The sequence below is a fragment of the Chenopodium quinoa genome, unplaced genomic scaffold, assembly GCF_001683475.1.
Source record: "Chenopodium quinoa cultivar QQ74 unplaced genomic scaffold, ASM168347v1, whole genome shotgun sequence".
NCBI lineage: Eukaryota > Viridiplantae > Streptophyta > Magnoliopsida > Caryophyllales > Amaranthaceae > Chenopodium > Chenopodium quinoa.
Genome location: NW_018743510.1, coordinates 3,279,353 through 3,301,673, shown reverse-complemented (window position 1 = coordinate 3,301,673; position 22,321 = coordinate 3,279,353). Strand labels below are relative to the sequence as shown.

At 42.1% G+C, this 22,321-nt stretch overlaps 1 protein-coding gene and 1 long non-coding RNA gene across 2 annotated transcripts; one reads left to right on the top strand and one right to left on the bottom strand.

The window, feature by feature from the left end:
* Positions 1 to 680: 680 nt before the first annotated feature.
* On the bottom strand, positions 681 to 2,550 carry LOC110739737. The gene is made up of 2 exons (XR_002514887.1): positions 2,133 to 2,550; positions 681 to 743 (listed from the first exon to the last, which is right to left on the bottom strand). It is a non-coding gene; the product is annotated as an uncharacterized LOC110739737 (long non-coding RNA).
* Positions 2,551 to 15,223: 12,673 nt separating this feature from the next.
* On the top strand, positions 15,224 to 19,534 carry LOC110739736 (SNF1-related protein kinase regulatory subunit gamma-1-like). The gene is made up of 6 exons (XM_021920206.1): positions 15,224 to 15,568; positions 16,467 to 16,636; positions 17,494 to 17,682; positions 17,760 to 18,029; positions 18,428 to 18,591; positions 18,939 to 19,534. The coding sequence occupies exons 1-6, from the start codon at positions 15,358 to 15,360 to the stop codon at positions 19,237 to 19,239; spliced, it is 1,305 nt and encodes a 434-aa protein (XP_021775898.1). The 5' UTR covers positions 15,224 to 15,357; the 3' UTR covers positions 19,240 to 19,534.
* The last annotated feature ends 2,787 nt before the right edge of the window (positions 19,535 to 22,321 follow it).

Here is a 22,321-nt window from a genome sequence, read left to right as displayed (position 1 = left end):
TCCAAAGTCAACTTCACTTGTTCTAATTAAACACTTAGAGAAATCGCATTAGTTGAAGTTTGTTTTTAATCATCATCATCAAAACTTTTAAGCTTCAATAGTGTGAGATTCCAATGCTTATTGTATTATCCTCCCTCTTTTCTTATTAGCTTAAGCATGCTTAGTGTGAGATTCCAATGCTTAATGCTTAAGGATTTTGTGATATTTTGCCTCGATGTTAACAAGGTTCGATGTTAAAAAAATTAGTTTTAACATGGAAAATATATTTTTTTATGTTACAAGTAACTATGGATAATATAAAAATAGCATATCACTTTTTTTCATTTTACAGGTCTATTATTCCATATTACAGGAACATGTTTTTTTTTCTTATTTTTGTGCTTATTATATAAAAAACAGGTTATTATATAAAAAAAAATAGAGAGAAATTTTAAAATTCCTGGTTTGATTCCCTAGTTTGAACCAAACAGCAGCAAAGGGAATCAATGAACAGTTTATTCCGTTTCCTAAGCACAACCAAACAACTTGCCCAGATTATGGAATTCCTTTCCTTTCTCCTGCATTCCCTTTCTGCATTCCATTCCGATTCCCCTGTGCAAACCAAACAACCCTCATATCTTTCATGAATGTTTATAAGCTGGCTAACTCGTTCGAACTACCAGCACCATCACTTTTTTTTCCTTCTTTTTGCAGATTTTCAGTCTTGATTTTTTTTTCAAAGAAGTACCAATACGAGCCATTTTCTGTACAAAAGAACATCAACAACACCATATCATTGAGAGGTTTACATATTTATACAAAACTCATAAAAGTCTCAACCTAAACCTATATATTATATATACATATATATGTGTGTGTGTGTGTGTGTGTGTGTTTATTGATTTAGGTTGAGACATAAAATACACTACATGATGTTAACAGGGTGGAAAAGATGTTCAAAAGAACGATATTTCTATAGAACAAAAGCAATAAAGTCGAGAGAAAGATTTTAGAAACAAAGTAAGAAAGAACGTATTGTTTGAACCTTTTGATATGTTCTCTTACCACATTGAAGCACAAATAAAAAAAAAATTAAAAAAAAAAAAAGAAAAAGAAAAAAAGCCAACAAGGTGGTGCTACCACTTGCATCTTTTTATCTTAAAATCTTTGATGACAAAGGACAACTACAATGTAGTACTAGTTTACTGAAATCATATTATCTTAAAAGCCAACAGTAACCCCGTTAACATCAAGGCAAAACATCGCAAAATCCTTCTTTAATCCTACACAGCAAACTCCATAAACCAAATGTAGTACTAGTTTACTGAAATCATTTCAATCATAGCAACAGCAATGTAGTTCGGTTCTCCACACTATGCAACAGTAACCCCGTTAACATCGAGGCAAAACATCACAACATCCTTCTTTAATCCTACACAGCAAACTCCATAAACCAAATGTAGTACTAGTTTACTGAAATCAATTCTAAATTAAAAGCAACAACTATAAAAAAAACAAAACAAAAACAGGTAAAACTGACCCAAAATCAAACAAATACTCAATCTTTATCACCCAACACTATCAAATAAGTACTACAGAAATGATGTAGTGTTTCGGTTAACCTTGATCATGCTCTCGATTTCAATAATGCAAGAAAGCACATAAATGACAGCTTTAATACAAATTATATACTACTAAAAAAACTAACATTTAGCCATTAAAAAAGAAAAGGAAGAGGTAACAGGCTGCACAAACATTCAACATGCAAGTCAAGACAATGAAAGATATCAACCAGACAATAATTTCCAACAAAAACGTGGTAACCTCACATTTCTTAGCTGAATCAACAAACAGCAAATCAACAAACAAATTCAAAAAATTCAACAAACAAAAAAATCCCAAATAGAATGCGAATTCGTGAAGTAACAAATACGAATTCATGAACCCTAGAATTAAAAAACAAAACACAGAGAACCCTAAGAATACGAATTCAGAAGTGAAAAAAATCAACAAAAAAATTCGAATTCAACAAAATAAATCCCAAAAAACATACGAATTCGTGAAGACAAAAGAAATACGAATTCAATTAACAAAAAAAGCCGAAATCAAGGACACAAAATAGAGGAAGGTGATGCATGGGACAGCAGGCATACCTAATCGGCGTCGGAGTGGCCGGAGAAACAACGACGACGGCGGCGGCTACCTCAGCTCGAAGCTTCAAGTTAGGGTTTGAGAGAGAAGGGAGATGCGTGGCTGCGTCTCGGAAATGGGAGGGGATGAGGAGGAAAGATAATGGAAAAGGTAAAGGGGGGGGAATGAGTTTAGAATATTTTGGGTAAACCTAAAAATAAAAATGGAGAATGGGAATGACAAAAGATGCAAAACAAACACTTACAAAGATAATCATTCCCATTCCCTTTCCTCATAACAACGAGCCAAACGACCCCTTACTGTAATAAGGCGGGGTATTGCGCGTATATGGGGCGTGGCAGGTATGGAGCGGATATATTCTAAAATCCATACCCTACTTATCATCTATGGCAGGTGCACTTTATATACCCACCCCCGCCCCACCACGTACCAAACCTCACTTCATACCCGGCCCAGTGGGGCGGGTATGAGGCGAGTCTCCTATGTTACTCGACCCATTGCCATCCCTAGCTACAACATCTTCTTGCAATAATAAACTGAAAAGAGTACTTGTTGATTTTTGTAGTATGTTAGGTCAACTCATGAACTTTCATAAGTCTTCTATAATATATTCCCGACAAATAGCTAATAGGCGACAACCATGCCTCGCAGCGCATTTTAACATGACCCCAAGTTCCTTACTTGGAAGATACTAAAGAGTATTTTTTAGCTCATATTACCCTTTAAATAGGGATTTAAAAAACTAATAAATGCTACTCAAAACAGAATATAACACAGGGAAGCAGACTATTTTTCTAAAGCAACTCGCCACACGCTAATTTAAAGCAATTTAGAAGCGCTTCCTTCATATCTCCGCTCCTCCTCCCTCCTTCCTTCAGATGTCACTAAAAATCTAAACTTCTTGCATAGTAATTTTTTTTGGAGACAACAAAAAGATAAGAATGAGAGCCCTTTAATAACATGGAATAAAAAATATAGACCCAAAGCCGGGGGGGCTAGGCTTAAGACGAATTTTACCTAATTTACCTCTAATCTATGGGTCAAGATGATTAAGGATAAGTATCTTCATAATTCTTCTCTATTCGAATACCACCACCACCCAAAAGACTCTCATATGTGAAAAACTATCGACGGGTCACTCAAAAACAATTCAGCAGCAGCATGTTATCATTAGAAACAGTGATGATACTCTGATTGTAGCTCGCACCTTCAACCTTGGCAATACCAACGTCTTCATCGCAGAGGGTTCAGCTTTCTAGAAATGCGTTCCTCTCGCTATTTAGCACGGGATTCGACATTTACACATTGAAGGCAATAATCTCCTTGTTGTCAATGCTCTAAAAAGGACTTGGTCTACTCCATGGCAAATCGAACACATTATCATCGACATCTTGACTCCCCTACAACAGTTTCACCATTGGGAAATCTGTCACGTCTATAGAGAAGCAAACAAAGCAGCAGACTAGATCGCCAATGTAGGACATTTTGTTAGTGATAACATGGATATTACTCTTTGTAATAACTTATCTTTGTACCTTATTATCACCTAAGATTGGCTAGGTATTCCCCTTGTTTAGGGTAAAAATACCCTATGCCACGTGGTCCAATCGGTGCGTGACACGTGTCACCTTCAGAGTGGCTCATAAGAGCCAATCCCCTCTGGACACGTGGCACATGCTTCCAGACCCTATAAATAGGGAGATGTTTCCCCATTGGAAACCACTCACATTCAATACCAACCAACCGAGCACATTAAGTGCAGATCATTTACTCCCAATCTCGTAATTCAAGAAGATCATTAACTTTCGCATATATTACAGACTCCATTCCGGTTCTAACTTGATCATTGGAGGCGGAACTTCCCTATCCGGAGTCTCCGTTGTTTTGCAGGTACAGATGTCTGGATTCCAGCCTTGGTGTTGTAACTCTCCCGAAGGACACAGAATACCCCGAAACATTTGGCGCCGTATGTGGGGAGAGTACTTCTAAGATGGCATCCAAAGAATCTGTACCGCCTGCCAAAGGCAAGCGGCCTACGGTCAAAGTTGAGGTCCAAATGAACCCAGATAGTGATGACGACCTTCAGGTCGACACCTATGTGGCCCCAAATGGGTCATTCTGGACAAGACGCACCCGTTCCAAAGAAACGAGGGAACGGGGCGAAGACAAGGCTAGCCCAAGCAATCCAGCCGGTATACCTACTGGACAACCCCAGGCGGTGGAGGGTGCCACTCCCGTGACCCGAGACGAGCTTATAAAATTCATGACGAGTTTCAAAGGGGAGATCAAGGACCTCTTAAACAAGAGGACTGGTGGCTTTGGCAGGGGTCAGACAGCTAAAAAGCCTTCTCCCATGGGGAAAAAGAAGTCAGTTCAGGACCGTGTCCCTACTCCTCATCCCAAACCAAAGGAGGGTAACCGACCCTTTAGCGACCTAACTAAGATCCGATGCCCTGAATCAGGGAAGAGGAAGGTCATCCGACATGTTCAGCCGGATGGTTCAAAGAAGACATTCTCGGATGCCCGGATGCTAATCCAGGAGAAGAGAAGTCAACAATTGTCTGAGTCGGCTTCAACGTCGACCTACCCAGATAGTTTCTTGAATACCTCCATGAGGTGTTCAGAAACGAACTGAGAAAGCCAGTCACTCGGCCTGTCCGCACGTACTGGCCCTCATATTATCCAACCGGCTTCGTATGTTCCCCAACAGCCATACATGCCGTATGGATCGCCTTACATGCAGTCGGCCTTCTTTGGAGGTCAGGCGGCTTAGAATGTCCAGCCAATGGACTGGCAGCTCAGGCTGCTAAATCTTGGGGAACAACCTTCTGCGTTCTCCAAGGAGATAACTGAAGCAGCACAACCTGCTAAGGTTAAGAATGTGTTGGTGGGTGCCTATGACGGTACCACCAACCCAGAAGACCACCTGATGGCATACACCAACCTCATGTACTTACAGGGGTTGGATGATGCCACTTGATGCAAATGCTTTCTGGCTACATTGAAGGGCATTGCCCAACGATGGTTTGGCAACTTGCCAGCCGGGTGCATAAACGGCTTCAAGACGCTTGCGTACTTGTTCGCCTCAAACTTCTCTATGAATATTCCTGCGAAGAAAACAAGTATGGACATGAGTGCCATACAACTGGGAGACAGAGAAGGGCTTAGGTCCTACGTCAGGCGGTTCAATCTGATGAGAATCCAAATTCAAGGACTGTCTGACGAAGTGGCTTACACAGACTTCTTTAAGGGTCTGAAAAACGGATCAACCTTCAAGTTTGATCTCGTCCGAAAAAGGGTCGCTACCCTACATGAGGCTTTGATGGAAGCGGAAGCCTACATACAGGCTACTGAGCTGTGCGCCATCAAGCAGCCGTCGGACTCCAAAAAATCCGACAAAAAAGAGAGCCGGTCTGCTCAGCCGGCTAAAAAGGAAGAGAGTAAGAAAAGAAAAGAAGTCTGGGTGGCGGACAATTCTGGTCAGCCATCCCAGAAGAAGAAGAAGGAGTTGAAACCGTACACCCCCAAGTACGAGTTCAACAAGAGCAGTTACTCCATCCTCATGGAGATCAAGGACCGGGTATCTATTAATAAACTGGCTGCCATGAAGGGTTCCGTCAGAAATCGGAACAAGAACAAATATTGTCACTTCCATGAGGACATTGGCCACGATACCAATGATTGTTTCAGCCTCAAACGGCTATTGGACCGTCTGGCTGATAAAGGAGTACTGAAGTCCTATATTTCGAAGTCCAAGCTAACCCTCAAAGCAAACGATGGACAGCCGTCCAAGAAGGCACCCCAATCTGCTAATAGTTCGGACACCGATGATGAAACGATCTATACTATAGCAGGCGGCTTTGTCGGTGGGGGTCCTACCATCCGTGGCACCAAGGACTACGTCCGGAGGCTGGATGTCAGCACAATAGATGAGGGCCAGCGTCAAAAGACACATTCCCTAACGTCCTCATCACTGAGAAGGACAGGGGCAAGGTCAGGCGGCCGCATGATGACCCCATAGTGATCAATTGCAAGATAACCAATCAGAAGGTTGGTCGGATCCTAATCGACATTGGGAGCTCATCCGACCTGATCAGTCACAAGTGCTTGGCTAAGCTCAAGAATAAGCCCTGTAGCATGACCCAAGTTTCTCACCCCTTGGTTGGATTTGGGGGAGGGGTCGTGCATCCGGTGGGAAGGATTGACCTACCCATCTGGTTAGGAGAGAAGGGGGCAGGACGCCACATGGTGGTCCGGTTCCTTGTTGTCGAGGAGTTGACCGCCTATAACCTGATACTAGTCAGGCCAACGCTGAATGAGTCCAAAGCAGTCATCATTCCCTCCCTCATGCTCCTTAAATTTGAAAGAGATGATGGGTCTGTAGGTTCCTTGAGCGGAGATCAGAAGACGGTGAGAGAATGCTATCTCTCAAACGTCAAACCGACTGTGACTGCATGCAGCCGGTCCGGATGAGGAGCCTGTAGACCTTGATGAGGTCAAAGAAGCTGCGCCTGCTCCAAGAGCAGCCGCTAAAAAGAGAAAGGCAGACCAATTGGCAACCGTCAAGAAAGAGAAGCAATAGCAATTACAGACCGGGGAAAGGTCATACGAACTACGTCCCCAGCCGGCTGGTGATCACACTGACATCGTTTTGGATGACACCCGTCCAGATCGAACTATTAAGGTGGGGACGGCTGCTTTTGCTTAGTTGGGTGAAAAATTGCACACCCTTTTGAAGGAATTCAAAGACATTTTTGCCTTTGAAGTTGAGGAGATGCCAGGCAGCTGTGCATAAACTCGCCATGGATCCTAAAAAGAAGTCGGTTAGGCAAAAGAAAAGGAACCACGGTGAGGAAAGAAGTCAGGCGGCTGCCATCAAGGTAAACAAGCTCCTGGAGGCTGGGTTCATCCGGTAATGTCACTTTTCGGATTGGGTTGCGAATGTTGTTCTTGTTAAAAAGCCGAATAGGACCTGGCGGATGTGTGTTGACTACACAAATCTGAACAAGGCATGCCAGAAGGATAGTTATCTACTCCCAAAGATCGACAGTTTGGTCTCGACTCTACAGCCGGCCATGCCTTGATGAGCTTCATAGACGCCTACTCAGGCTTCCATCAGATACCCTTGTGGAAGAAAGGATCAAGAAAAGACGGCATTTGTCACCGATCAAGGATCAAGAAAAGACTCATTGGTGTTGAGTCTGTGAAGTTTCTCGGATTCTTAATTGATCAAAGGGGGATAGAGGCTAATCCAGAAAAGATACAGGCGGTTATTGACATGAAGTCGCCCCGCACTGTAAGGGAAGTCCAGAAATTAACCGGTTTCCTGGCGGCATTGGGGAGATTCCTCATCTGGTCTAGTGACAAATGCCTCTACTTCTTCCAGGCAATCAAGAAGAAGACAAGCTTTAAATGGGGGGATGATGCTAAGGTGGCACTTTAGAAATTGAAAGAGCACTTGCATTCGTTGCTAAGGCTAGTGAGCCCTCTGCCTCAGGAGGTTCTGTACATGTACTTAGCCGTCTCAAATCATGCCCTCGGTGCTGTTCTCCTTGCTGAGAAAGACGACATTCAGCTTCCGGTACATTTCATTAGCCACGTTCTTCGAAATGCTGAGCTCCGGTACCCCATGGTTGAAAGTTTTGGGATTGCTCTTTTCATGGTAGTCAGGAAGTTAAAACCATACTTCTTGGCACATCCGGTGGTGATCTACATAGATCAAACCCTCAAGCGGCCCATGACAACCCTGGAGTCATCTAGTAAAATGCTTAAATGGGCTATTAAAATGCAAAGTCTGAAAATCACTGTCGAACCTAGGAAGGCGGTGAAAGGTCAGGCGTTTGCCGACTTCATCGTCGAAATGACAAGGCCGACTAAGCCAGAGAATCTTGACCAGGTTTGGAAAGTGTATGTAGACAGGAGCTCTACCATGAACGGCTATGGTGCAGGCATAGTATGTTAATCTCCAGAAGGGGATAAATATGAATATGCGCTACGGTTCAAGTTCCAAGCCTCAAACAATGAAGCGGAGTATGAGGCTCTGCTAGCTGGTATCCGTATGTGTAAGGCGGCAGAAGCCAGGAAAGTTGACGCTTGCTCTGACTCCCAGTTGATCGTCAGCCAATACCATGGTGACTATGAGGCCACCCATCCGGCTATAATCAAATACCTGCAAGCGGTCAAAGACGAGGCCGGGACACTTGATGAGTTTCATCTAAGTCAGGTGCCCAAGTTAGAAAATAATCAAGCATATGCGCTATCTAAGCTGGCGTCATCCGCCTCCTGTATACGCCTAAGTCAGTCTTTTGGGAAGTCATGGAGAAAAGAAGCATTGAACATGATCCCATTGGAATTCTTGACCAAAGCTCGACCTGAATGGATGTCATCCGGGCTTATCTGAAAAACGGCACCGTGCCGGATGTCCCCTCAGAGGCGGCTACATTGAAGAAGCGAGCTTCCAGTTTTGAGATTCACAAGGGAGAACTCTTCAGAAAGGGTTATCTTCAGCCGCTTCTGAAATGTGTCACCCCAGAAAGAGGGAAGGAAGTACTAGAGGATCTGTACTCGGGCTTTTGTGCATCACATATAGGCGGCAGAACTCTAGCAAAAAGGGCCAGGCGGCAAGGCTAATTTTGGCCCACTCTTGAGGCAGACGCCATGGAAACGGTGAAGAAGTGCGATAAGTGTCAAAGGTTCGGCTGGCACATACACCGTCCGACTATTGATTTGACGGCTATCTACAGCCCGGTTCCATTTTCAAAATGAGGCATGGACATCCTGGGTCCATATACGCCTACTATAGGTAGACAAAGGTATATCTTGGTGGCTGTAGATTACTTCACCAAATGGGTTGAAGCAGAGGCGGTCAAGGGCATTAAGACAAAGGATGTCATCTCTTTCATCTGGAGAAACATCATCACTCGGTTTGGGGTACCTATGTCTATGGTCTTTGACAATGGCCCTCAGTTTGAAATGCCTACCCTCAAGAGCTGGTTGGGAGATCAAGGGATCTCACATTGTTTTGCATCAGTCGGCCGACCCCAAGCAAACGGCCAAGTAGAAGCCTTCAACAAGCTCATCTCAGACGACATCAAGAAGAAAATTGAAAGGGCTGGCGGTCAATGGGCAGATGAGTTGCCTCATGTCCTATGGGCCATCTGAACAACTGAAAAGGGGCAACCGATGAAACCCCGTTTCTCATGACATACGGCACTGAAGCCGTCCTGCCTATTGAGCATTACGAGCCAACACTCCGAGTCATGCTCTATAATGAAGAGGCCAACAGGGAGGCCATGCGTCTAGCATTGGATTCACTCCCTGAGCGCAGGGGAAATGCCGCCTTGCGTCATGAGATATACCGTCTGAGAATGACCAGAGCCTACAACAAAAGAGTGCACAAGCAGCCCCTAAAAGTGGGGGACTTTGTGTTGCGAAAAATGGAGGCAACCGGTAGGGCCAATGAGCAAGGAAAGCTGAATCCTAATTGGGAAGGCCCCTACCGGATCTATGAGGAAGTTAGAGGCGGCACCTACCGCCTAGAGACACCAGACGGTAGGCAGCTAGCCAGAACTTGGAATGTGGATAACTTGAAAAAGTATTACTTCAGATATTTGTGTAAATTTTTGTAAATAAAGTATATCAATGAAGTAACTTTGTTTGCAGAACATTTTATTTGCTTTTTGTATATGTAGACCGTCTGTGCAATGCGCAAACGGGTGTGTTTAATTTTTTACATCTGCTCCCACATGAGCAACAATAAGCTAAGTCCAAGGACCGAGCGACTCAGTCGTTCTTTTATGAACAACCTCAGGAGGCCAATGGCCAGATATTACAGCTAAGTGCCTACTCCTATAGTAGGCAACCGGTGACACCCCATCCGGGTGAATTCGTCGAAGAGAGCATCTCCCATTTGGGTGGTACATTGCTCTATAAACGAAAACACAATTAATTTTTAAAGTCTATCCATAATATGTTATGAACAGATCCAAGGGTGGTTAATGAGATCTCGCCCTCCTTCCTAGCGGTTCGGAGCACTGCCTTTTGACGATCACCTTGTCCTTACTCAACCCCTTCTTTTTCTTTTCGCCTTTGCTTTTATGCGTGCGCCCGAAAACATAGGCCGACTGCTGAGCCCACTCTGGCTCAGCCGCACCACCCGGGGTGCGAGCCACCCGAAAAGCAAGCTTTTACAGCGAGCGGCTAGCGGCCAAACAGAGTGTCTAGATTAAGATAACTCAACCGTTTGAAAGATTAATTGAAGCCTTGGCAACTTGTCTCCCGCCTGTTCCAATGTAGCCAGAGACTGTTGATTTGGTTGGATAGAACCGTCTGTTGCTTAAAGGCACCACAGACGGCTAATTTAAACATTTAAGCCTAAACTAAACGGCTAAGTCGCTTCTGTTCAAAGCACCTACACACGGCCAAAACTGGTTTACGAGGTAAATCACAGTCGGTAAATTTCATAATTATCCCGAATGCTTGGTAGACGGATGTCTGCTCAGTTTAAAATTCGACACTAATCAACCGAGCATACATCCGTCCAGAGGCAAGTATATCTAGGACATCCGGATGACCGCATGGAAACAGCTACTTGGCAAAAATTAGCAAAAAATGCAACATGCGAAAATTCAACAGAATTTTGAAAAATCGAAATCAAACTTGCAAAACTGACACAGTCGGCAAATATCATTAATTGTTGACCAGATGCACATCCGGGATAAAAGAACATTGTTGAATTACAAGATACATGACACGCAGGCTAGAGAAGGGAATAAAGATAAAAAAAAAAAAGCTTAAGCTTGAGGAGCCGGGCAAGGAGCGTCTTTGGCGACTGACTCTAGGGCAGGAGTCTTCTGATTTTCCGCTTGGTTCTCCTCCTCCCCATCAGAGCCCGCGTCAGCCGGCATGGCCTTAATCTCTTTCTTTGCCCAGTCCTCATACGGCTCGGGCTCCGGCTTGTTCTCCTCCTTGGCCAGGATGGCAAGATCTGCATATTTATAGGCCAGTTCCCAGACGGCGTACTCCGTCTCCGGATGCACGAGGGACAAGGCCATTTTCATGCAATTTTCGCAGTCTTGCTCATTCTCCTCGATGAGCCGGCTCTGCTCAGCATGAAGAGTGGCTTCAAAGTTTTTGTTGGCAGCAGCCGCCTCTTTCTTCAAGCGTTCATTCTCAGCTTTAAGGGAGGAGTTCTCTTTCTAGGCGCCCTTCAAAGATTCGAGAGCCTCTCCCGTCTTCTTAAGCTCGTCTTCAGAATTTTTGTACGCCTCCTGAAGATTGAAGAGTTTGGTATTGGCCTCATCAAGGGATTTTTGGAGCCGTTTGATGGAGTCCGCCTGTTGCATGATTTGACTTTTAGTTTCTAGTTCATGCACTATCATGGAATATTGAGCAACGTTATGGGTCTCAAACGCCTCTCTTTTAACCTGTCTTACATCCTCCTGCTTCCTGGCATAGGCCTTTTTCAGCCCCTCCACGCGCAGCATTGACTGCATGACCACAGCTAGAGTTAGAAGATCAAAAAAACATATATATATATATATATATATATATATATATATATATATATATATATATATATGCAAACTCATACCTCAGCCAGGCTAGCCAGGACCCGGTCGGCATTGAAGACATTGATCCCCGGGATCGCCTCCTTCTCCTCCTTGGGGATGGACTTCAACAAGGCCCGGGAGTACTGTTGTACATCCGGCCATTGGGGGGAGAGATCTGCACCAGAAAGAGACGGTGATAAAGCTACATACGCTCCTCCTATAGATTGCCGGCTGCCAGAAGAATCTTCTGGCTGGAGCTGAGAGTGTGACTTGACCCGCATGGGTCTGCCAAGCACAAGAAGGTTGAAGGGATCAGCTGTACCTTGAGATACAATAACTACAGGGTCGCCTGTAGTTTTAGGTTTCTCTCCACCTTTCGATGCCTCAGAGGCATCCGGTTGTCTGGCTGAGAGATCGAATCCCACGCCGGTAATTTTAACGCTCTTACCCCCAACAGTCACACGGCCCGGAGCCGTCTGGGCAGAAGTCTTTTGAGACTTGCTGGGGGCAGCAACCTCACCCCCCGGCCTTGGCCTGATCAACTTTGTGAGAGATTAAGGCGCCTTGCTTCCATCCTGAATAAAAATTGGGGGTCTTTATGGTCAGCCGGTGTACATTAATATTGATGAATGCAAGAAAAGGGAGAAATAGGCGTTTTTACCTGGCTTTTAGCCGCCTGGGCAGCCTTCTTCTTTTCCGCATTCTCCTTGCGGATGTCTGCGGGGGTCTTGCTCTCGGGCAGCATCCTTAAAGCGTTTACTGCAAAAAGAAACCGTCTGATTAGACCATGATGCAAAAAAAAAATCACAAGTACAAAGTAGCAAAGGCGGCATAAAGAGTGTCGGATGCATCCGCAACATACGTTTAGTGAACTGAGTGCTCATCCCTCAAAAACTCGTGTTTGGGTACCCAATTCTTGGGTACTCTTATTAATTCACCGGTTGAGAGGGTGGTGGTAGTAAGTTCAATGAACCCCGCCTCTATTATCCTCTCATAGTCCTCATCCGGGACCTGGGGTAACTTACACTTCTGCCCTAGCAGACTCGGCTTCCGGTTGTAGGTCCTAAGCTTGGAGTTCTCTTGCTTTGTGGGGGCAGAGACCAGGTAGAAGCGGTTCTTCCAATCTGGCCACTAAGACGGTTTGTCTAAGGTCATCAGGTATTTGGGGTAGGTAGTTAGAGTATACCATGCCCTCCACCCACCTGGACTTCGAATTAATTAGGTAATGCATGTGGGCAAAGGCATCCCAGCCGGGATGGAAACCCTACATTTCACAAGCGGCAATGTAGCCTAAGATGTTAACCCAAGAGTTTGGGGTTAACTGCCACACGGCTAGGCCATATCCTCTTAGGATGTCCTTTATTGTGTTGTGAAAAGGGAAGCGGAGACCGGCTAGAAAGGCTGCCTCATAGCAGCCAAATTACTCATTTGCATTGCGTTGGTCGTCTTCCCAAGCTATGGTACTCAGCTCAGGCGGCACCCGGATGGTATAACCCGGTCCTAGAGGCCGTTTGCGGATAAAGGTTTCCAGGTGCCTTTCCATATTGGCCTTGTCTCTGGCCGAGACCTTAATCTGGAGGGGATCACCCCTATTATTCCAAGTGAGTCTTTCCTCTTCCTCACTATCTACAACCGGTGTAAGATAGCTGCTGCTACTATTTTGCTAAGACCGTGACCTAGAGGCGGCCTCACTGTTGTCTCCCTCATTAGAGGGCTCTCCCTTCTCAGCTTTGGAGATAGAGGCGACATCTTCACCGTACCGCCTCCGCTATCGGACCCCAAAATTCCATCACTAAGGGTGCTTGGGGTACCTCCAGGAGATCCCCTTGTCATCTCAGCCTAATCCATCTCAGGCGGACCTTATTCGGAGCTTTCTCCTCTAAACTCCGGGTTTATAGTCGTCTTTCTAGTTCGAGCCATAGTGTCCTGCACAGACACGGAGATGGTCGGATTGGGATGGAGATGGAGAAGGGGAATCCCAATACCTAGAGGCAGCTCCCCCAGTCCTAGACTCAGCCGTACCAGGGGACCGGTTGCCCTCTAAATCATGGTGTGCTGTGTGTGTATTTGGTGAATCCATTCATTTTTATAAAAGAAAAGGAGAATAAGGCACAAACGAAAATACATGAAAGAGTTGAGGGAGGTAGAGACGGTACCTCAAAAGTAAGCTGAAAGAAACAAAGTGTTGACCGGCTGAATTAGCAGGCGAAAATCAGATGATGGCTTGCAAGGGGCACAGGCGCTTGACCGGATGTACCCTCTATGAAAGCAGTTGTATTTGCTTGGTGATACTCAAGCGGTTTGTGAAGCTTGAGTTAATTGATGCACAGATAGTATACCCGTATGTGCCTTTGGAAATAAAAAGAAATTGCTTGCAAACCCCTCAGACGATTTTTAGGAAGTTGTGTCGTCTGACAATCACAAACGTATTGTTGGATGTGGTTAAAGGCGGGAATAGGCGGGTTTTCTCACTAATTCTCTCCGGAAGCCGGCTAACTCTCTCTCTTTCTGAACTTTGGAAGATGACGAAATGAGGGGGGTGAACGACTATATAAAGGAGGGTAATGCGAAGGGTCATCCCAGCAAACTCCCCTAGAAGGTGAACGGTTATTGCCGTTAGCCAATGATTGAGTGACAAGTGTCACATATGCCACGTGTCCTGCCACGTTACATCTATGAGGGGCAAATGTTTAGGGTAAAAATACCTTATGCCACGTGGTCCAATCGGTGTGTGACAAGTGTCACCTTCAGAGTGGCTCATAAGAGCCAATCCCCTCTGGACACATGGCACATGCTTCCAGACCCTATAAATAGGGAGATGTTTCCCCATTGGAAACCATTCACATTCAATACCAACCAACCGAGCACATTAAGTGCAGATCATTTACTCCCACTCTCATAATTCGAGAAGACCATTAACTTCCGCATTTATTACAGACTCCATTCCGGTTCTAACTTGATCATTGGAGGCGGAACTCCCCCATCCGGAGTCTCCGTTGTTTTGCAGGTACAGACGTCTGGATTCCAGTCTTGGTGTTGTAACTCTCCCGAAGGACACAGAAAATCCCGAAACACCCCTTATGAGGACTGAGGAGGGGTACCTGATGCTTTCCCTATTTTTCTTACCTTTCCCAAAAAAAAAACAGAATTATATACATGGGTAATGATAAAATTAATTTAAGAAATCCCTTAATTACAGGAGTAGTACATTTGTCCTAAAAAAAAAAAAACCCTATAACTATGGGCGGATAATTGGACAATAGTGTACTTGTACAGTTGTACTTAAACATAGGAGTGTTCATGTAAATCTATCCATCTTTAATTACTGGTACAGTGACACCCGTCAATATCCGGACAAATCTAAACGGATAAGTCTCCAAATTTATTAGCACCCCATACCACGTCAACAACCCATCATACTTAGCCCCCCCTTTGACAGTTTGACACAATCACCCCCTCAATCATTGTATTTCAACGCCATTGATTCCATCAAACCAATCACCCCATCATAACCCCATATTCCCCAACACACATAATAAAACCTCCAATCATTCATATATATACACCCATCATTTTCATCTAACTAATCAGTTCTTTATTTTGTTTTGATTGCTAATACAAAAGAAAAGAAAAGCAAAAGGAAAATATTTTAGAAGGTGATTTGATTTGACCAGAAATGGAGGTGCAGTTGAAGAGGAGAGAGAATGGTAATGTTTTGGAGAGAGAAGGAAAAATGATGGAGTCGTCGAGTCCAGAGGCGAAATTAGGGATGAGAGTGGAGGATATTTGGGATAATTTAGAAGCTCAACTTAGTCCTACCGATAAACTTAATGCTTGTTTTGAGAGTATTCCTGTTTCTTCCTTTCCTCTTGCTCAAGCTTCCAAAGGTTGGTTTGTTCTTTTTATTTGTTTTTTTTGTTTTTATATTATGTTTATGAGTTTTTGATGAATTATAATTAAAAAGTTGTTTGTTGATGATTAGATAAATTATTTAATTTGGGGTAAATCATGAGAAATTAAGATTGTTATTGTGAATTTTGGGTTTTAATTTGTTGATTTTTCCTTTTTTACTACTCATCCGATCACTGTCCAACAAATTAGTTTGATACTCGTATTTATTAGGGGACGGATGAAGGGGGAAAAAAAAAAGTACATGTTTGATATTTCCTCTGTTTTTTTTTTTAGGCCGAAATTAAAATATATTTTTAATTATCAATAGATATGATCGTAGTATTACAGAGTATATATCTAGTATACATTAAGACGGTTCTAAAATAAACCCAAATAATAATGTGTTTTTTTTTTTTTTTTTTTTTTTTTTTGACGGGAATGTGTGTTATTAATAGAATAATAGCGTAAAAAGTGATTATGGGGCACTTAAATTATTGGAGCACATATATGATATATGCACTATTTATTATACCAACTTTTTTAATGCATAGTGAAGCATTGAAGCTAAGTGTGCTCATGTTAGATTTGTTTTGATATATATTATCAAAATATCAACTTTTATAATGTTGATTAATTAAGAAGGGTAAAATTCAAATTGTAGTAAGGAAAAAATAAATGGAAGTACAATATTTTGGTCCATTGCTATTTGTTTTGTAAAAATGATGGGTTTAGATCAAAATTCCTCATGAAGTTTTAGGTGATAACATTAGTACCAGTAGTTTTGATGTATACTGATTGAACATGCCATGATAATATTATTTGGCTTAGAAATTTGCTATGTAGTGATGTTCCAGTATGTCGCGCCAAGTTCCTAATTAATTTTGTGCTATGCAGTTGAAATAAAATCGAACTGCAGTCTGGCTGAAGCTGTTAGCATACTTTCTCAGCATAAACTTCTTAGTGCGCCTGTTGTCGATGTTGAAGCGTCAGATGATGCTACTTGGATTGAGAGATATATTGGGATTGTGGAGTTTCCTGGAATAGCTGTTTGGATACTGCATCAGGTCAGTTAACCTCTAAGCTCATTCTCTGAAACTTAAATTGTTATACAAAAGGTCTGTATGTGAATAAACACTTGCGACTCTACATTCTACACTTGGTTTCTGTATGCTATGTGCATTTGGTTGATTCAAAGCTACTTCCTCCGTTTCACATTGATCTTCCCACTTATTTTTCTCGTGTTTGTTCATCTGTTCATTTTCTTCATATTGTCGTGTATTATGACTCACTACCTTATATCAATTAGAGGTGAAATTCTATAGTGCTGTCCTGTAGTTGCTAAGAAATCTTGGGTATGCAAGGTTGCTAAAAAATTTCATTATTTAGTATTGACAGACACAGTTCGATTGTTTTCATCTGTTTCTATTCGACCCTCCCTTTATAATTACTACAGGGGCTTGGGAAAGGATATTGCTTAGTGTATGTAGCCTTTCTAATTGAGTAATCGTTATTGCAACTCATAGTTGATTGTCTGTGTACTGTCTGGTCTGTCCCTTTTGAATTTCTATAGGGACTAGGGGAAAAGGACATTACAAAATCAATGTAGACTTGCTGATTTAGTTTTTGTTTTTGTTAGTCATAGTAGTTTGTTTAAGTACTGTCCATATTCAGCAATTGTACATAAGCTGACTGTTACTTTAGCTTTTGAATCAAGAACATATCAGAAACCATAATTATGTGGGAATTGGGAAGCACTCTAGGCTAGAGCTTCATTATTAACCTTGGATAATGATATGGTATTCTTGGTAGTATATTGTTTGTAGATGTGTGACTGAATTGTATGAGTTGGACAAAATACTATAATAAGAATTTTTATACTCTATTAATAATCTCTTGAGGTTTATAATGGATTTTCTGGCAGTCAGAAGATGATGAATCAAACCGAGTTTTACCGTCCCCAAAGAGCAACAGCAGTGCTGCTGCAGTGAACACAAATGGAGTGAATAGGGCCACAAAACTAGAAAGAAGCATGAGCCCAAGATCAGCTGCAATGACATCTGGAAACTTCTTTGGAGCACTTACTGCTTCGGAGCTGTATAAGAAAACAACGGTGAATCTTGTTAAATTTGTTGTACTTCATGCAAAAGTCATTATAATTCTTGCATCAACTAACTTTTATCTAAACAGGTTCGAGATATTTCGGGGTCATTTCGGTGGGCTCCATTTCTAGCCTTACAAGATACAAACTCTATGTTGACTGTCCTGCTACTGCTCTCAAAGTACAAAATGAAAGGTGTTCCTGTTGTTGGTGGTGCAAAGGTTGAGAATATAATAACTCAGTCTGCTGTTATCCACATGCTAGCTGAGTGTGCCGGGCTTCATTGGTTTGAAAACTTTGGAACCCGAAAGCTCACTGAAATTGGTCTTCCACTGATGAGTCCTAAGCAAGTAGTCAAGGTTTGTGGTTCTTTACTGGCTATATATCTACATAGAGCAAAAAACAGTGTTGTTAATTTCTTGTTAGATAAAAAATTTCCTTCTTAAGTTTGCAGTATCATCAAATGGGTCATAAGCTAGTTGTAGTCTTGTAGATCACTCAGCACTAGGTAGCAAGCTAGGTACAGGGTAGTATTTATCTTGAATCTCAGAACTGTTTCTTTTGTCAAGGCACTAATTTGGAATGCTACACTCCAATTTTGCATGCCGTTTGTTGTGATAAATTTCGAGAGAAGTGTCTCGGTTCTCTGAAATACCAGCGCACACTTCACCCCACCCCCTCAAAAAAAGATGCGTTCCTAATTTCCTAGCTTCCAGGGCATTCTTTGTATTGACGTGCAGTTTCTATTTTCTTCTAGGTCTATGAGGATGAACCGGTTCTTCAGGCCTTCAAACTGATGAGGCTAAAAGGTGTTGGAGGGATTCCTGTTGTTGATTACGATGGAGCTAAAGCAGTTGGTAATATTAGCATAAGGGACGTTCAATTTCTTTTGACTGCTCCAGAGATATACAAGGATTGCAGGTCTGTTATTACCCTCTGTCCGTGCTGCTTCATTTAAGTTGGTTATATTTGGATATCTATTAGGAAATGTGACAAATTTTACGTGTATCCCAGAATAGTATAGAGTGTTAATTCTGGACTGAGGGAATCTGTCTGCTATTTTTAGATCCTATGTTACAAGAGCGAAAAAAAACGTGTGGCGACCTTAGTTTAGAATTTCACCTAATATAAGGCTTAGTCATACAACTAGTGACACCAATGGCAATGCATATAGTTTGCATAAACTCATGTTCGTCCCCTGGAGATGGCAGGGCACATAAGATTCAAACCTTATCTTCGTAAATTTAATGTCATAATTATTGTTGCAGATCCATCACTGCTAAGGACTTCTTACTTGCTTCAAAGAAGTACAGAGAAGAGCACCATGAGGGGTCATCACCTCCACTTAGTGGGATGATTACATGCAAAAAGGATGACACTCTCAAGAAAGTTATCCTCACCCTTGACTCTCTGAACATCCATCGTATCTACGTGGTTGATGAAGGCGGATGTCTTGAAGGTGTCATTACGCTGAGGGACATCATCTCAAGGCTTGTACATGAGCCTCGCAACTACTTTGGTGATTTCTTTGATGGAGTCATACCAATGCCAGCTAATAGTAGAGTATGAGCGACCAACATCTTAACATGCATGTTTTCTCGGTCAGATTCTGATCTCAGATCATCGTCAGCTAACAGGATAGAATGATATATATGAATGATAATAATGTAAGTGGTGGTACCAGAAATGATAAATCTAGGTCTCTGGAAAGAGGCCGTTGTATTTAGCTAAGCTAAGGGTTCATATCATTGGCTCCCCTGTTGTATTATATGCGTAATAATAGATGGATGCTTCCTAACCGATCCATGATATGAGCATTCTTGTATGCTTTTTCTTTTTAAAATAGATTTTCACTTTCGTACTATTATCACCAATAAAACTAATCGTATCGAGTCAATTCATAATAACTTATTATTAATAAGTGAGTAGCTAAGCATTGGGAAAATGCTAGTCAATAACTCTAAACCGCTAAGAGGTAAAACCATTACTTGAAGTACCAGCTTTCTCTCTAAATTGAATGCTATATACAAAGTTTGTATATCAATTTTATTAATTGGGGTTGTCTCCTAAGCTATCACCAAATTTTGACGAGTGCTAGTAAATTGGGTGTTTATTCCTCTCAGTAAAATGATAGCACAACATAAATGAACAAATTGTATTGGTCTATACTAACTCTTAAAAAACCAACCATAAAGAAAGCGATAATGGCCTATATGTACCATGGATTTTATTTGAAATTCCGATTTGAGCCAAATGATTTGTTTGGGTAATGCAAGAATTTGGATTTGCATTTGGGCTGAATCCAAGCATGTAAAGAGTTAAAATTCAATTCAATGAATTCCAAATTCATCTCAAATGATGTCATTTCAGATTCTCACAATTAAGTAACAAAAAATTTTAACCTAATTTCTCACTTTCTCTCCTAGAGCTTTGTTTCCCTTTCCTTGATTTTTTTCTTTCTCCTCAATTGAAGTAGCTTGTGAGCTCTCTCCTAGGGCTCAGTTTGGAATCTTTCTCTCAGCTCTTATGTGGTAGCATACTCTGAAACCTCCATTAAAGCGACTTCTGAGCTTTCTCTCCTCCGTCGAATTGTACTCTAGATTCTCCATTGAAGCAACGTGTGAGCTTTTTCTCCGCCGTTAAAGCGGCTTGTAAGCTTTCTCCTCCATTGAATCAACTTCTAAGGTAGTGTTTTCTTTTATTTTTGAATCATTTTGCTGACCACCATAATGACTGAACACTTGCCGACACCTTCACCTTCATAACTGTTTAGGTCAAAATCTAACTACTAGATAAGACCAGGCTCAATTAGACAACAGCTAGATTATTGAGGATGAAAATGATAATGTAGGTTCTGAAACAAAGATGAAAGGTATGCAAAGAACGAGCAAAGGGAAAAGGGGGAGAAGAGACACAAATTGATGACGCAGAAAACCCCAAGAATAAGGGTAAAAATTGCGGGTGGCAATGAGTCCACCAATCCAATAGGTAGATAGGTTGATACAAGTACACTTGAGGTTCATAATTGATTTGTAATGATGCTACTAATTGCTAAAAATTTCTAATTGCTATGAATACTTAGGCTAGAATATTTGTGATGCCTCTGTACAAAGATTATCTTTCTATTTATAACAAAAGAATCATCTTGGAAGGCTTCAACGGCTCCGTTCCAAATTCTGTGGAATCCGGAGCTAATGGGCTGAGGTAGTTCCTATTTCCTCACCATCCTCCTTGCGCACTTATCCGCTAAGGTTTGAAATGGTCTTTACCAACGGCAAGCTGGGGCTCATGGTTCCGATTATCTTGTCACCTCCTTATGACTCATTCAACTGAGATACCCTTGGAATATTTCTTAGAAAAGTCTTTTTTTTAATTTCTTTTAAGTGCTTGGAATCAAATTGTTGATTCATGATAACCTGCAACCTAACAACCTGCGAACAAGTGAACCTGTGGTGAAAATTTAGGCACAACAGTTAGCCCCCAGCTTGACTCTTAGATGTTCTAGAGACTTCTACGAGGCAAGCTTAATTATTTAATTTCAAAAAGATAAACTCAGATAACCAATGGAAAAATTATCAATTCAGAAGATAAATATAAGCTCCTAAATCCGTTGCAAATGATGAACTTCTTGAAAAGAACACTTTTTTGTTGGACATATTAAATGCACGCTTATAAATAGGTGGATAAAGGTCTCTTCAAGTCAGAAACTTCAAGGCAAATTCAAAATCGAAAACCTAGGGTTTTTCTTGCGAAATTGGGGAAACTAAATCTACTTCAATGAAGCGCAATTTAAGTTGGGATTTTGCAGCGGTGGATTCAAGCTTCGCAAATTCACTTTATCCTGGTATGTTACTGCTCCCCTTGCTCTTTTAATGTCGTTGCTGTCGTTGTTTTCTGTTGTGAAATTCAATTTGATTATGGTAAAAATTAAGCAAGTTGCTAAGAAAAAATGCCATAGACACTTAAATAGGAACTTGAGAGTGACTCAAAGTAAGATGGGGAAGGCCGACGAGGATAAGCTTAGCAAGATTACTGAGGCTGAGTTGATGAAACTAAAGAAGGTGGTTGGGTTCCCTGAGTCTGCTGTACTTATCGTACCTAGACCAGAGGACAGACCACAGCTTTGCAGTGAGGATAACATAGTTTTTTATGAGTTCCCCTTTAAGAATGGTTTCAACTATCCTCTTTCCCCTTGGCTAAGCACATTTTAGAGACTTTTGACTTAAGCCTAGGCCAGCTGATGCCTGCGGTTTGGAGGGTGATTAATAGGTTGGATGGAATCACGGCCAATTGGAGAGAAAAGATGAATGCGGCTAATTTATCAGGTGCTATGAACTTAGGAAAAAAGACCTAGATAGGGTGACAGTTTACAAGCGGGCTTCAGCAATCCTCCCCCAATTGTTGGGTATGAAACAAATGGTCGAACATCGAAGACAAGGTACTTCTTTGTTTTGAAATATTCTTTGGGGGAACCTGGAAAGTGGATAAGAAGCGGCTAGCATAAAGGTAGTTAATAAATCTTATATGATTTAACTTTTGAACGAAGTATATTAACTAAGGGTTTTAATTTATCTTTTGCAGATTTGCGCTTGGACGCCCTAAAGCCAGAGGACGGTTCAGAAGAAGTAGTGAAGGCTTTATACCGGATTCC

Coding starts and splice junctions, on each gene's coding strand:
- LOC110739736 (XM_021920206.1), top strand. CDS start 15,358: ATGGAGGTGCAGTTGAAGAGGAGAGAGAATGGTAATGTTTTGGAGAGA. Junction 15,569..16,466: donor TCTTGCTCAAGCTTCCAAAG/GTTGGTTTGTTC, acceptor TGTGCTATGCAG/TTGAAATAAAATCGAACTGC. Junction 17,683..17,759: donor AGCTGTATAAGAAAACAACG/GTGAATCTTGTT, acceptor TTATCTAAACAG/GTTCGAGATATTTCGGGGTC.